Raw genomic sequence first — 16,421 nt, forward strand, 5'->3', positions numbered from 1 at the left:
TGATCTTCTCTTGGAGAAAAAGAACATCTTGATCTCAACCTTATGTCTAGATTCATAGAAAATAGGAGCAGTAGTAGGCCATTCGGCCTTTCGAGTCTGCACCACCATTCAATGTGATCATGGCTGATCCTCTATCTCAACACCATATTCCCGCATTTTTCCCATACCACTTAATGTCTTTTGTTTCTAGAAATCTATCTATCTCCCTCTTAACTATATTCAGTGACTTGGCCTCCACAGCCTTCTGTGGTAGAGAATTCCACGGGTTCACCACCCTCTGAGTGAAAAAAATGAACTCATCTTGGTCCTAAATTTCCTACCCCGTATCCTGAGACTGTGACCCCTTGTTCTAGACTTCCCAGCCAGGGGAAACATCCTCCCTGCATCCAGTCTATCCAACCCTGTCAGAATTTTATATGCTTCAATGAGATCCCCTCTCATTCTTCTAAACTCTAGTGAATACAGGCCTACTCGATCCAATCTCTCTTTCTACGACAGTCCTGCCATCCCAGGAATCAATCTGGTGAACCTTCGCTGCACTTCCTCTATGGCAAGTATATCCTTTCTTATGTAAGGAGGTCTAGATTTGGAACCTATAGAAACATAGAAAATAGGTGCAGGAGTAGGCCATTCGGCCCTTCGAGCCTGCACCACCATTCAATAAGATCATGGCTGATCATTCACCTCAGTACCCCTTTCCTGCTTTCTCACCATATCCCCCTTGATCCCTTTAGCCGTAAGGGCGATAACTAACTCCCTCTTGAATACATATAATGAACTGGCATCAACAACTCTCTGCGGTAGAGAATTCCACAGGTTAACAACTCTCTGAGTGGTCCTCTATCTCAACACCATATTCCTGCTTTTTCCCCATACCCCTGAATTATTTTATTTCTTCACTGAAAGGGTACCCTCCACCATCCAATCTTCTCCTTCATTCCATTTGTTCCAGGTTTATTTTGGAGAGATGAAAGGATAATTCAACATCCCCGTCCTCAGTCAAAAGGAATGTGGGTAGGTTAGTCAGCGATTTGGTGTTGTAACCCTATGGACAACCTTTGTTCCCTTTGAGTGAGGAGCACTATTGAGAGATCGAGGGCACTGAATTTATTTCTCTGTGGCAGCTAGTTGTTCATTGAAATCTTTATTCATGTCCCATGAAACCAAGATTCAAAGGAGAAAAGACAGTTTTATTGCATGTGATTTGCTGATCTGATAAGCAATCCAATCCCCCACAGGGAAATTTTATCCCGTCTTGTAACCAGGTTCTAAATATTTCCTAAAAGACAGAGGGCACAAAATTCTTCTTGTACCTTGGTTGGAAATCAGGTGGATTGCCTGACGGGAGAGTGGAAAATGGGGCTGTTGAACAGGAGCTATGAAATTCTGGGGAGGAGAGGGTGGGGTAAGTGGGCAAATCTTGCCCCTGACTCCATTCTCCTCCCCAGCACACTCAGGCTGAAGAAGGCCATGGCTGAAATTTATCTCCCACATCCTTCCCGTCACCAAAACCGCCTACCTCTATAGTGTTGCTTACCTCGTTCCATGACTCAAACACTCTGTCGCTGAAACCCTTACACGTGCCTTTGTAACCTCCAGACTGACTACTCCGAATGCTCTCCTCCCTAGCCTCCTATTGTCCACAAAGTTGGCCAAAAGTCTGCTACCCTTATCCGGGCAATCAGGCTGCAGGTCGGGGGTATAAGAGGAGGAGCATGCCACTGCAAGATACAGCGCGAGCCATTCCAGGAGGGCGACAGCTTCCAGCAGGGCGACTGGGTGACGTCACCAAAACCCAGGTCGCCGATTGGCGCATGGGCAGGAACGTCAGCGGGGCCCAGGTACAACAGAGGTGCGACAAGAGATCGTGGCGGAGGTGCGGCAAATGACCAGGGCAGAGGGGTGAAGCGAGTTCGGGGCCCAGAAGAGGCGAGGGCCCAGGGGCAGCACAGGCCAGCCCACACTGCGATATGTGTGCACACTCAGTCTGTGCAGCAGAGCTCGTCTTGGTTAACCCTTGCCACTGGACCAAGACCTAGCTCTGTCAAGCCTGTGTGGTACAACGGCCACCACACGTTAAAAAATTCCACGCACATGACCTGGAATATCAGGTCCTTCATCGAAACACCTGTGAACTCATCCCTTTTTGGCATGGAAGCAAGTCATCCTCGATACGAGGGACCGCCTAAGAAGAAGACCCTTATCCTATATATCCACTGGGAGTGTGGGGCACTGCATTTACTCCACAATGTGAAGGAATTGTTCTTTCATCTCTGCAATCTGAACTCCAAAATCAGCTCAGAACAAATGGAATGAAGGTCTGCCACCGACAGAAGATTGGATGGTGGAGGATCCCCTTTCAAACAAGGGACAAATCTAGCCATATGTTTGAGATCAAGATCTTCTCTTTCTCCCAGAGAGGACCAGGTGGCAGAATATGCCCTAACCTTGGTTGTTCCACACCAATTCCCAATGGCTTATCAGCGACCTACACTGGTTCCCCATCCCCTCATGCATTCAACTTAAAAGTCTTGTCAGTCAATCCCTCTGTGACCTTGCTCTCTCCCATAACCCCCCGAATCTCACCACTCTCCTCCAGCCCTACATCCATGGAGAAATATGAGGAGTGACATTAGTAATCTTTCAAAGTGTAATTGTGGTGTATGAAATGATACAATGAACTCCATACGGTGAGCCAGTGACCTGGTCAGTCTTCAATGGCTTCCAGAAGTGAGATACACAAGTGAAGTTCTGGTTATATACCGGGTCCAGCATGAGTGTACCTATGATCCTGGGACCTCTGACGGTAGTGCCCCCTGGTGGTGGGCAGACCTTATGTACATAACATTACAGCAATAGATTACAAATCCCTGTCCTGGAGGCAGTCAGTCAGATCCCCTGAGAGCACAAAGTTCGATTTCCCAGCTTTCATGACTATTTTAGGTTGGCAACAACAACAACTGGCGCCTTTAATGTAGTAAAACATCCCAAGATGCTTCACAGGAGCGTTATCAGACAAAATTTGACACCGGGCTACATGAGGAGATATTGGGGCAGGTGACCAAAAGCTTAGAAAGAGAGGTAGGTTTTGAAGAGCGTCTTAAAGGAGGAGAGAGGCTGAGGGGAAGGGAATTCCAGCGATTAGGGTCTGGACTGCTGAAGGTACGGGCACCAATGGTGGGGCAAAGGAAATTGGGGATGAACAAGAGTCCAGAATTGGAGGAGAGCAGAGATCTCGAAGGATTGTATGGCTGGAGGAGGTTACATAGATAAGAAGGGGCGAGTGATTTTAAATTTGAGATGTTGCTGGACCGGGAGCCAATGTTTCCCAGTGAGCACGGGGGTGATGGGTGAATGGGATTTGGTGCGAGTTCGGATATGTATAATCCAAACCAAGCTCCAAGCTATTCATTGAGTTAATGAGGTGTCCACTCTCCTCGATCTTGGCGCTGTGCACTATGGGCTACGTCTTACTGCAATTATTTAGGGCCCTGGTGAGACCACAACTGGAGTATTGTGTGCAGTTTTGGTCATTTTACTGAAGGAAGGATATACTTGCCACAGAGGGAGTGCAGCAAAGGTTCACCAGACTGATTCCTGGGATGGAGGGGTTGTCCTACGAGGAGAGATTGAGTAGACTAGACCGATATTCTGTAGAGTTTAGAAGAATGAGAGGTGATCTCATTGAAACATACAAAATTCTTACAGGGCTTGACAGGGTAGATACAGGGTGGATGTTTCCCCGGGCTGGGGAGTCTAGAATACGGGGATAACAGTCTCAGAATAAGGGGTCGGCCATTTAGGACCGAGATGAGGAGAAATGTCTTTGCTCAGAGGGTGGTGAATCTTTGGAATTCTCTACCCCAGAGGGTTGTGGAAGCTCAGTCGTTGAGTATATTCAAGACAGAGATCGATAGATTTTTGGATATTAAGGGAATCAAGGGATATAGGGACCGGACGGGAAAGCAGAGTTGAGGTAGAGGATCAGCCATGATCCTATTGAATGGCGGAGCAGGCTCGAGGGGCTGAATGGCCCACTCCTGCTCCTATTTCTTATGCTCTTATTATGCTCTTCGGCCACAGTGCGGAACAGCTTGAAACATGCTGCTGAATCGACTAAATGCTATCAGCGGGTTTCGCTCGGCTGGGACCAGTGGTGAAACAGTTGCGTTCGTGTTACACAGCACAGGGGCCAGGTGCTGTCCATATTAAACAGACACGACAAAGGAAAAAAAGCAATTCTCTCGTTTGTTTACAGTGTTAAAAGAAAACAAACACAGGTGGAAGACAAAGGGCTCGAGTCTGAAGCTTCAATTACGTGTCCCGCTGTCAGTGTGTCCTGAATCAGTGCTGAAGGTTAACCCCACTGACTGGTCCAAGAGTCGGGTTACACTCAGAGCGAGACATCAACATATAAATATCACTTCAGTGTCATTTATCATTACATGTGGGTAACTTAAGGACAGCACCTCAAGTCAGAGGAGTGCAGAGGGGAATATGTTTCCTCGGCAGAGCCTCTGAGCTGACACTTGATTCCAGGGGCGGGTACAACAGTACCATTGTCAGAGGAGCAGAACAGTGTGCCATTAATCTCGCTGCGCTCAACTTAGTGCTTGCTGCTCCGTGTGAAAATGGGACCGAGTAAAGCTCTCCCCACAAGGAGCTGATGATGTCCCTGGACGATGACTGCTGCTCCTCATAGAATAGAATCACACAGCACCGACGGAGGCCACTCCGCCCATTTCGGCGCACAGCAAGCTCCCACAAACAGCGAGGCGTTAACAATCAGATTATTTGTTCTCGGGATGTCGGATGAGGGACAAACGACACCCACACCCTACAAGCAAGTTGCTATCTCCCTTTTTAAAAAATCGGCCATTCCTCGGCAAATCACGCACGAGATTTTAACATGTTGAGTTGGCAACAGCGCGTGTCGAAGGCCTGTTTCCGATGCCAATTGCCTCGACATTGTGACATCCAGCTCATTCACCACCTCAACATCAGGGGCAGCTAAGGGTGAAAGCAAGAAAGAAAGACTTGCATTTATATAGCGCCTTTCACGACCGCCAGACATCTCAAAGCGCTTTACAGTCAAGGAAGTACTTTTTGGAGTGTAGTCACTGTTATAATGCGGGAAATGCGGCAGCCAACTTGCGCACAGCAAGCTCCCACAAACAGCAATGTGATAATGACCAAATAATCTGTTTCTGTTATGTTGATTGAGGGATAAATATTGGGCCCAGGACACCAGGGATAACTCCCCTGCTCTTCTTTGAAATAGAGCCACGGGATCTTTTACGTCCACCTGAGAGAGCAGACGGGGCCTCGGTTTAACGTCTCATCCAAAAGACAGCACCTCCGACAGTGCAGCACTCCCTCAGTACTGCACTGGACTGTCAGCCTAGATTTTTGTGCCCACGTTCCTGGAGTGGGACCTGAAACCACACCTTCTGATTCAGAGGCAAGTGTGCTGCCTGCTGGCCCACAGCTGAAGTATGGGCAGTAAAAACTGAGGCTTTGCCACATTCTGAGACAAAAAACTGTCTGTCATTTTAACCCCTATTCACTGCCCTTTCCCATAGCCCTAAAAGAAAGAAATAACTTGCATTTCTACAGTGCCTTTCATCACCTCTGGATGTCCCAAAGCTCTTTTCAGTCAATGAAATAATTTTTGAAGTGCAGTCACTGCTACATGTAGGGAAAGGCGGTGGACAATTCGCGCACAGCAAGCTGCCACAAACAGTGAGGCGGTAACGACCAGGTTATTTGTTTTAATGATTTTGGATGAGGGATAAATAACACGCACACTCGACAAGCAAGTTGCTATCTCCCTTTTAAAAATCAGAATGAATTCTGCCTTTAGGCCCTCCTGGGGTAGCTAAATGCAGAGTGACACAGCCCTTCAGATGAAACATTTTCCTTGCATTCACTGACTGCATTCAGTCGAACTTTACGATTATGTCCCCCGTGAAGTGCTTTGAGGTGATGGACGAGGATGTTGTATATCTGGGGGTGTTTAAACAAGGCATTGGATAAGATTCTGCACAAGAGATTGCCAGCTGAAACTGAGGCACACAGACTTGGAGACATCTTTGTGGCCTGGCTCGAAAACTGTTTGGGAGGTAGGGCGCGGAGAATTGGGGTAAACAGTAAATTCCCGAATTGGCAGTGACGAGTGGCTTATGAGAACATAAGAAATAGGAGCAGGAGTAGTCCATTCGGCCCTTCGAGCCTGCTCTGGGCCTTTCAGTAAAAACATGGCTGAACTTCAACGAGCAGCCCGATCTCCATATCCCATGATTCCCTTAAAATCCAAATGTCTATCGATCTCTGTCTTGAATATACTCAATGACTGAGCCTCCGAAGCGCTCTGGGGTAGAGAATTCCAAAGATTCACAACCCTTTGAGTGAAGAAATCTCTCCTCAGCCAGAGGAAACATGCTCCCTGCATCTACCCTGAAATGCCCTGGAAAAATTTTACACATTTCAATGAGATCACCTCTCATTCTTCTAAATTCTAGGGAATATAGGCCTGATCGCCTCAGTCTCTCCTCATTGGACAAACCCTCGTCCCAGGAATCAGTCTGGTGAACCTGGCTTCCACTGGGGATCGATGCCACATTAAAACATAGAAACATAGAAAATAGGCCTACTGGCGGGGATATAGGGTGAAGTATATCCATATTTACCAATGACACTAAGCTCAGAGGCACTTTGAAGAAGAGAGCAGGAGACTGGAAAAGGATGAAGGCTGATTTAGTAAGTGGACTAAACAATGGCAGCTGGACTTAAACCCAAAAAGGTGGATGTAAGAACAGCAGATGGGTGGGGCACTCTAAATAGTGAAGCACTGGGTTTTGAGAAGGTTGGTTCGATAAACAAAAGGATTTATGAGCTCTGGCACATAAGCAATTAAAAGGTAGTTCCCAGGTGCAAGACGTGATTAAAAAGATGAATACAATGCTGGGATTTGTCAGTTTTGGGTGCCCTACCTTTGGAACAATAAGCTGGGCTTGGAGATATGAGGGATAATTATTTGCTTCCGGCATGGAGTTTTGCTGCATCGTGCTTTTCCATGGGTACTACTAGCCTACTGGTACTGTTTCCATGGCTACCACTAGCCCTCCAGTATCTTCACCCCTGACCCCCAGGTAGTGAGTTTTAACAGGCCTCTCGTTTTCATGACCAGATCAGTATAAACTGTGAGGCCTCCCAAGGTGGATCAAGAAAAGGAGTTCTGGCTGTTTTTTATTTTTCCCGCCCTAGTCCAGAGATGTGGCCTCCCAACGTAACTCCGGTTGAAATCAATTAAGTATGTCACCTTGGCTGATAGCGGTGAGATTCACTGCAGCCTGAAAAAAAAAAGGACTTGCATTTCTGTAGCGCCTTTCATGACCGCCGGACATCCCAAAGCGCTTTCCAGCCAATGAAATACTTTTTGAAGTGTAGTCACTGTTGCAATGTAGAAAACACCGCAGCCAACTTGCACACAGCAAGCTCCCACAAACAGCAATGTGATAATGACCAGATAATCTGTTTTAAAGATGATGATTGAGGGATAAATATTGGCCCCAGGACAGCGGCGATAACTCCCCTGCTCTTCTTCAAAATAGTGCCATGGGATCTTTTACATCCACCTGAGAGAAGACAGGGCCTCAGTTTAACGTCTCATCCGAAAGACGGCAGTGCAGCACTCCCTCAGCACTGCACTGGAGTGTCAGCCTAGATTTATGTGCTCGAGTCCCTGGAGTGGGATTGTATATCTCCGTTTCACACTAGATGTTGCGTTCAGCAAGCAAACTATTGGGGTTATTGCTTTCTTATACATTATATCAAAAATATGATATTCCTTTCTTTAAAAAAAAAACTAAGTGTTCTCCAGAAGATGGACTTAGGGAGCCTGCATGGTGTGCGGAGAGGGGGATAGCGATAGCAGTTCTGTCAGAGGCCATCGCCCTAACTGGAGGGCTTTGTGTGGACGGCTAATGTTTGTTCATGTGTTCAAGATATAAGCTGCAATCAAGTGCCTTGCCTCCCAAGTACGGCGCAGTGTTTGAAGTCGTTTGTCAAGCCAGCTGGAGTGCAGCATCCAAACACATCTCTTAATGGCTGTGCCCTGCAGGCCTGTCTCAAGTGCTTGTTACAGGCAGTTATTACGAGATATAGAGGCCAGGAGTCTCCGAAGCAGCCGTTCTAACATACATTGTCGGGTCCAGTGAGTAAAGTGGTCTTGAGAGGACACTTGGCCTCAAAAAAAAAAGAACCAATATGGATACCGTTGACCTTTGAACTATCCCATTACATCACCACTACATCTTTTTTTTATTTGTTCATTTATCCATCCCTCACTGCCCTGGAGAAGGTGTTGGTGAGCCGCCGCCTTGGACCGCTGCAGTCCGTGTGGTGAAGGTGCTCCCACAGTACTATTAGGGAGCGAGTTCCAGGATTTTGACCCAGCGACGATGAAGGAATGGCTGCTATGTTTCCAAGTCAGGATGGTGTCTGACTTGGAGGCGAACTTGGAGGCGATGGTGCTCCCATGTGCCTGCTGCCCTTGTCCTTCTCAGTGCTAGGGGTCACGGATTTGGGAGGTGCTGCCGAAGAAGCCTTGGCGAGTTGCTGCAGTGCATCAACTCACCGGTGGTGGAGGGAGTGAATGTTTAAGGTGGTGGACGGGGTGCCAATAAAGCGGGCTTCTTTGTCCTGGATGGTGTCAAGCTTCTTGACTGTTTCACTTTTACTCGGGCTCCTTGATGCCACACTCGATCAAATGCTGCCTTCATATCAAGGGCAGTCACTCTCACCTCACCTCTGGAATTCAGCTCTTTTTTCCATGCCAATGTTTGTCGAATGTGAGGTCCACTCGGGAACTAATCCATGCTCCACCACTAAGGGAGTTTTAAAGATGATGGGTGAGACATAACTGTTGCCGATATTTGTGAAGGAGCTCAGAGCGATTTTAAGAGGCCCTTCCTCTCTGTGTAACATTAACCCATTTATAGTTAATGGCTTCATTACAATCGCGCACAGCAAAAATATATGAAGTGTTTATCTGGCTGTAATTCCCAACAGGAATTTCTGGCTTAAAATACCCAAGTAATCATGCAGCCGTCTCTGAGCAGCTTCCCGACGGGTTCTCTCTCCCCGTGTCTTATACCGTTGACATTTTGAAACGTGATGTCTGAAGGATAACAGATGTTCTCGCTCTCTGTGTTTAGGTTGGGCTCAGCCAGCTGAGCACTCTAAAAGAGGTGTAACACCTCCCTTAGGGCTCCGCCCCACACTCAGGGCCCAGCTGCCCAATTTTGCTGACTGAGGCGCAAACTGTTCCCGGGCGCAAACTTTACCGCCCCGAAATGGGCAAAACCGAAAATCCCGCCCTCAATCTCTTCGGCTTTCCACTCTATCACAGACGTTCTCTTTCGCTCTCTCCTCCCCTCCCCCCTTTCCCAGCCCTTACACTTGCTTAAAACCTCTTACATCTCTCACCTCCAGTTCTGACGAAGGGTCATCGACCTGAAACATTAACTCTGTTTCTCCCTCCACTGATGCTGCCTGACCTGCTGAGTATTTCCAGCATTTTCTGTTTTTATTTCAGATTCTCTTTCGTGTATAGAGAGATAAATACATGTTGATCATCAAGACACAAACAAAAAAAACAAAGTAATGTATCTACTATTTTACTTGGATTCATAGCTTCTGCAGTGCCCAGTACTCTATTAGTGTTGAAAAAATTCCATATATTGGGGAAATGGAGATATAAGTTTTATTTGATTAAATGTCAACAAAATGCCAATTTTGTGGGCTGTTATAGAAACATAGAAACATAGAAAATAGGTGCAGGAGTGGGCCATTTGGCCCTTCGAGCCTGCACCGCCATTCAATAAGATCATGACTTATCATTCACCTCAGTACCCTTTCCTGCTTTCACTCCATACCCCTTGATCCCTTTAGCTGTAAGGGCCATATCTAACTCCCTCTTGAATATATCCAATGAACTGGCATCAACAACTCTCTGCGGTGGGGAAGTCCAGAGGTTAACAACTCTCTGAGGTTAACATCTCAGTCCTAAATGGCTTACCCCTTATCCTAAGACTGTGCCCCCTGGTTTTGGGCTGTGGATTCGTATGGGGTGCAGTCGCATAATGGCTAAATTACTGGACTAGTAATCCACATGCCTGGACTAACAATCCAGAAAACGTGATGTCAAATGCCACTCAATTTGAATTGAGTTTAAATTAAAAAGTCTGGAAATAAAGAAACTGGTGTCAGTAAAAGTGACCATGAAGCTGTCGGATTGTCGTAAAACCCATCTGGTTCACTAATGTCCTTCAGGGAAGGAAACTTGCTGTCCTTACCCGGTCTGGCCTATATGTGAAGCCAGTCCCACACCAACGTGGTTCCCTCTTAATTTCTCTCTGAAAGGGCCCAGCAAGCCACTCAGTTGATTCGAATCACGAGCGCTTCAAGAAAGAGGCCCACCATCAACTTCTCAAGTCAATAAATCCCAGGCTTGCCAATAATCACCACAACCCAAGAATGATTTTTTTTTTAAACTGTTCTATGCAAAGAGGATGCAAATCATTGAATGTACAGCACAGAAAAAAAGCTATTTGGCCCATCTAGTCAGTGTCAGTGTTCACACGAGGCTCCGCTCACATGTACATAGTGAGCCTCCCCTTAAATGCACCTACGCTATTTGCCTCAACTACTTCCTGTGGTAACAAGTTCCACATTCTCACCATGCTGGGGGTAATTAAGTTTCTCCTGGATTCCTGTTCCCAAAAGCTAACCTAAGCTATTCCACGGTTGGCAAAAAGAAAGACTTACATTTACATAGCGCCTTTCACAACCATCGGACGTCTCAAAGCGCTTTACAGCCAATGAAATACTTTTTGAAGTGTGGTCACTGTTGTAATGTCGAAAATACGGCAGTCAATTTGTGCACAAGCAAGCTCCCACAAACAGCAATGTGATAATGACCAGATAATCTGGCTTTGTTATGTTGATTGAGGGATAAATATTGGCCAGGACACTGGGGATAACTCCCCTGCTCTTCTTCGAAATAGTGCCATGGGATCTTTTACATCCACCTGAGAGGGTAGACGGGGCCTCAGTTTAACGTCTCATCCGAAAGGCGGCACCTCCGACAGTGCAGCACTCCCTCAGCACTGCATTGGAGTGTCAGCCTAGATTTAATGTGCTCCAGTCCCTGGAGTGGGACTTGAACCCACAACCTTCTGACTCTGCGGCAAATGGCATGTTGGCCTTCATAGCGATAAGATTTGAGTATAGGAGCAGGGAGGTCTTACTGCAGTTGTACAGGGCCTTGGTGAGGCCACACCTTGAACATTGTGTACAGTTTTGGTCTCCAAATCTAAGGAAGGACATTCTTGCTATTGAGGGAGTGCAGCGAAGGTTCACCAGACTGATTCCCGGGATGGCAGGACTGACATATGAAGAAAGACTGGATCGACTAGGCTTATATTCACTGGAATTTAGAAGAATGAGAGGGAATCTCATAGAAACATATAAAAATTCTGACGGGATTGGACAGGTTCGATGCAGGAAGAATGTTCCCGATGTTGGGGAAGTCCAGAACCAGGGGTCACAGTCTAAGGATAAGGGGTAAGCCATTTAGGACCAAGATGAGGAGAAACTTCTTCACTGAGAGAATTGTGAACCTGTGGAATTCTCTACCGCAGAGTGTTGTTGAGGCCAATCCGTTAGATATATTCAAAAGGGAGTTAGATGTGGCCCTTACGGCTAAAGGGATCAAGGGGTATGGAGAGAAAGCAGGAATGGGGTACTGAAGTTGCATGATCAGCCATGATCATATTGAATGGCGGTGCAGGCTCGAAGGGCCGAATGGCCTACTCCTGCACCTATTTTCTCTGTTTCTATGTTTCTATGAGTGTGCTACCCACTGAGCCACGGCAGTGGCATAAATGGTCAGTCACCAGTGTGTATTCGTACTCGCACTTTGCAGCAAGGATCACCGGATATTGAGTAAGAACAGGAAGATTCGGCTGGTTTGTGACCTCTCCAGCCCAAGGCCATTGTTCAGAGTCAACCCCCTCAAACAGCAAGAAGCCTCCAAAGGGTGGGGATTGAAGCAGTCCCAGCACAGCTGGCAATAAAGCTAATGCCCCACCTTGACGGGATAATTGAACGTGGGCAACAAATTATTTACTCTGGAGGGATGCTGTTGTCTCATTGTCTTCCACTTATGCCTTGAGCTAAACTCTCCAAAAGTGTAGCTGCAGCAGGAATGCACACTTGGGGGGTAAAATATATATATAGCTGCCGCTTTCCAATACCACAGCATGTGTTTATCGGGATTTAGGAAGCTGTAAAATTTATTGCACCAAAATCCTGTGGTCAAGAGGGCAGTGTTTTGTGTTTAATGTCAGACGCCGGCATGTGAAGGCAGACGGTAAAGACTCTTATCAAGGACGTGGAGATGCTGATGTAAGCCTTTTTTTTTAATGTCAGCCATAAATTTTGGACAGAGCTGATAACTGGTCGGAGGACTCTGGAATGTTTTGGGCCCAGTCAGGCTGCAGGACGGAGTCTAGGTTTGTAAATTCTTTCAATAGACACTAACAGTGAAGAATTTAAGCAGATAGCTGGGGTTTTCTGTCTCTGTCACATAAAACATGGAAAAAAGGTCAAGGAGGAGAAAAGGCGATGTTGTTCATCAATCTTTGCCTTGCAGTACTCAGACTCTCTTATCTCAGCATCCAGCTGGATTTTGAAAGTCCAGCACACAGGCTGTGATGCTGTAAAGGCAATGTTCCTGAGAGTAAGCTGTCACAGTCTCTCCTCTTGTCTATTGTCTATAAGGGCCCTGTCTAAAATGACCTTTGGGCCTTCTCTACCTGGTTCCTAGTGGGCATGGGCTCACAGGACAAAGCTACCCCTCTCCCCTAACAACGTGCCTCAGTCCGCACCTCGGAGGACACCATACCAATGTGACATTTCTCACACCAGTCATTCTCTGCCCTCGCCATTAAGTGCGGAGTTTAAGACAGTAGACCCATGCCCACTAGGAACTGGATTTAAAAAAAATAAATTCCTGGGATGTGGGTGTCGCTGGCAAGACCAGAATTTATTGCCCATCCCTAATTGACCTTGAGAAGGTGGTGGTGAGCTGCCTTCTTGAACCGCTGCAGTCCGTGTGGTGAAGGTGCTCCCACAGTGCTGTTAGGGAGGAATTGCAGGATTTTGGCCTAGCGATGATGAAGGAACGGCCGATATATTTCCAAATCAGGATGGAGTGTAACTTGGAGGCGATGGTGTTCCCATGCGCCTGCTGCCCTTATCCTTTTCGGTGGTAGAGTACGTGGGTTTGAGATTAAGACTGTCCAATCTCATCTCGGGTTGGACTCTTGGAGACAGCGGAGATTTTCATCCTATCAGTCTGGATTGGATCTGAACTTGGATCCCAAAGGTGAAAAGCCAGCGTCTAACCCACTGCACCACCCAACAAATCTATATCCTCAATCTGGCCTTCACCAACAGTGATGTTGGTGATCTGCACTGGATTAATACAGGGAATTGGATAAATACTTGAAGGAGCACACATTGCAGGGATACGGGGAGCGAGCAGGGGAGTGGGACTAACTGGATTGATCTTCGAAAGAGCCGGCGAAGACTCGATGAGCCGAATGGCCTCCTTCTGTTCTGTACTATTCGATGATTCTAATGCCCATTAACTGTACAACATTCACACGAGGGTTTTGAAGCCACGCAGTGCAGGAATAAATACTTCCAAACTCACGGCTCACTGGCAGCTAAAGTACAGATCCCGAGCCAAGCCATCTCATCCGCAGCATTTCCCCTGCCACGGCCATTTAGTAGCTTGTTATAACCCTGAATCCACTCAGTTGTTGGAAAGGGTTTGGAGTGCGGGCACTGTGGTTACCCGTAGGCAGTGGAGTGGTTACAGCGACTACACACTTCCGGTACCCCGGTGGATGATCTCAGAGCCCAGCCACGTTCAGTCAGGACATGGCGCCCTGATTTTGACGCACCATCTCAGCATAGAACAATAAATAAACAACTCATCTTATCTCGGGTTGAAATACAAAAAAGATGCACTCAAACACGCACACACACTCACACACACACTCACACTCACATACACTCACACGCACACTCACATGCACACTCACACGCACAGGCACACACACACATGCGCACACACTCGCACACACACGCGCACACACGCACACATTTACACTCACACACACACTCACACTCACATACACACACACACACACACACACACACACTCACACTCAATACACACACACACTCACACTCACACAGATCTCAGCGCTCCTCCAATTCTGGCCTCTTGCGCATCCCTGATATTCTTCACTCCAACATTGGTGGCCGTGCCTTCAGCTGCCTGGGCCCTAAGCTCTGGAATTCCCTCTGTAAATCTCTCCTCCTTGCTCTCTGCGTTTAAGATGACCCTTAAAACCTAGCTCTTTAACCAAGCTTTTAGTCATCTGTCCTAATACCTCCTTTTGTGGCTTGGTTCAAATTTTGTTTGACAATCGCTCCTGCGAAGCGGCGTGGGATGTTTTACTACGTCAAAGGCACTATGTAAATGCAAGCTGCTGTTGTAGAGTGCACGGGGAGAGAGGAACCTGCCTTTGCTATTGATGGAACTACATAATGAGGATATGGATACCTCTCATTGTCTGATCTATTTACCACCCACCAGATGCATCACGTTTTACCCGGTTAAACATGTTCATTCATTGACACAGAAATGTGAAAAGAATAGAATGATAGAAGGAGGCCATTCGGCCCATCGTGCCTGTGCCGGTTCTTTGGTAGAGCTATCCAATTAGTCCCACTCTTTGTTCATTCCCCAACAGCCCCGGCAAATGTTTCCCCTTCAAGTATTTATGCAATTCCGTTTTGGAAGTTATTTTGAATCTGTCTCCACCACTCTTTCAAGATCATAAGAACTTGCTGCATATAAAAAAAAATTCTCCCTATCGCGTCTATTCTTCTTTTGCCAATTATCTTACATCTGAGTCCTCTGGTTACCCACCCTCCTGCCAGTGGAAACACTTTCTCCTTATCTACTAGATCTAAATCCCTTCATGATTTTGAACACCTCTATTAAATCTCCCATTAACATTGGATTTAATTTTTGTTGTGATGGAAATTCACAGTAAACCTATTCACTGTCTCTTTCTATTCCCTGCACCAACCCCCTCACCCCCAACCCTCCAGATCCTTTTACAAGGCAAGAATCCAGGAATCGCCTGGGAGTACACGTTACCGAAGGCTGTGAATGAAAGCAAGACCACTGTTCGGAGACACAACCACACCTGGGTGGTCGTACGATCAGGTTGCTCGGTGTCATGTGCAGGAGGTGAGTTACTCTCCCGTTCACCTGAAGTAAAAAAAAAGCTCTCCTTTCTCCGCCCCCCCCCCCCCCCGACCCCCTCCACCCTGAGAGAGACAAGCGGAGGGTTTGCTGTTGAAGGCACAGAGTGCATCTTTGTCCTTTTCATAGCCCGTGGCCCCGCTCAGCAAAAGCAGGTCAGTAAGTGCTTCCGTTTGTTCTTTGTTGTCCAAAAGCCACTGCTGTGGGCCTGGCTCGGCGCGATCGCACAGCGACAGTGTCGTGGAACGATTGTCATCTTTATGCTCTTTTTTTTTTTGTCGTCTTGTGTGGGTTTTTTTTTTGTTTGCGTCAGACAATGTGTCGACTTCTACAGTTTCGTCTCGACTGAGGGAAAGGCGGGGGCACAGTGAGGAGAAGAAAAACATTGCCGATAGGGCAGAGAGCAAACCCTTTGGGGTGTCCTGGGTTCACCAGATCCGAGACTTTGCGATAAACTGGACTCCGATGAAGTATATATTTCTCGCTTCATGTTTAAAGACAGAACTTGCGTTTATATAGCGCCTTTCACGACCCCAGGGCATCCCGAAGCGCTTCACAGCCAATTAAGTATTTTTTGAAGTGCAGTCACTGTTGTAATGTAGGAAACGTGGCAGCCAATTTGCGCACAGCAAGCTCCCAGAATCGGCAATGTAATAATGATGTATACAGATATCATCACGCGCTAATGGACAGGTACAAAAATGTATTTAAAAGGCTAATAGAACGTTGGCCTTAACCTCAAGGGGGCTGGAATACAAAAGGGTCGCAGTTATATTACAGTTACATGAATCTCTGGTTGGACCCCATTTAGCTGACTGCGTTCATAGTGTAGCTGTAGGGAAAATGCTTCCCCTGGTGGGGGAGTTCAAAGCTAGAGGTCATAAGTATAACATAGTCACTAATTAATCTAATAGGGAATTCAGGAGAAATTTCTTCACCCAGAAGATGGTGAGAAGGTGGAACTCACTACCACAGGGAGTGGCTGAGACAAATAGCAAAGATGCAT

At 46.9% G+C, this 16,421-nt stretch overlaps 1 protein-coding gene across 1 annotated transcript in view; it reads left to right on the top strand.

The window, feature by feature from the left end:
* Positions 1 to 16,421, top strand: part of adamts18 (ADAM metallopeptidase with thrombospondin type 1 motif, 18) — a 297,899-nt gene that overhangs the window by 207,440 nt on the left and 74,038 nt on the right. Inside the window, exon 17 of the mRNA XM_070897035.1 lies at positions 15,259 to 15,400. Within this exon, the coding sequence (XP_070753136.1) occupies positions 15,259 to 15,400 (142 nt within the window). The remainder of the gene's footprint in view (positions 1 to 15,258; positions 15,401 to 16,421) is intronic.

Source organism: Pristiophorus japonicus, chromosome 13 (genome assembly GCF_044704955.1).
Source record: "Pristiophorus japonicus isolate sPriJap1 chromosome 13, sPriJap1.hap1, whole genome shotgun sequence".
NCBI lineage: Eukaryota > Metazoa > Chordata > Chondrichthyes > Pristiophoridae > Pristiophorus > Pristiophorus japonicus.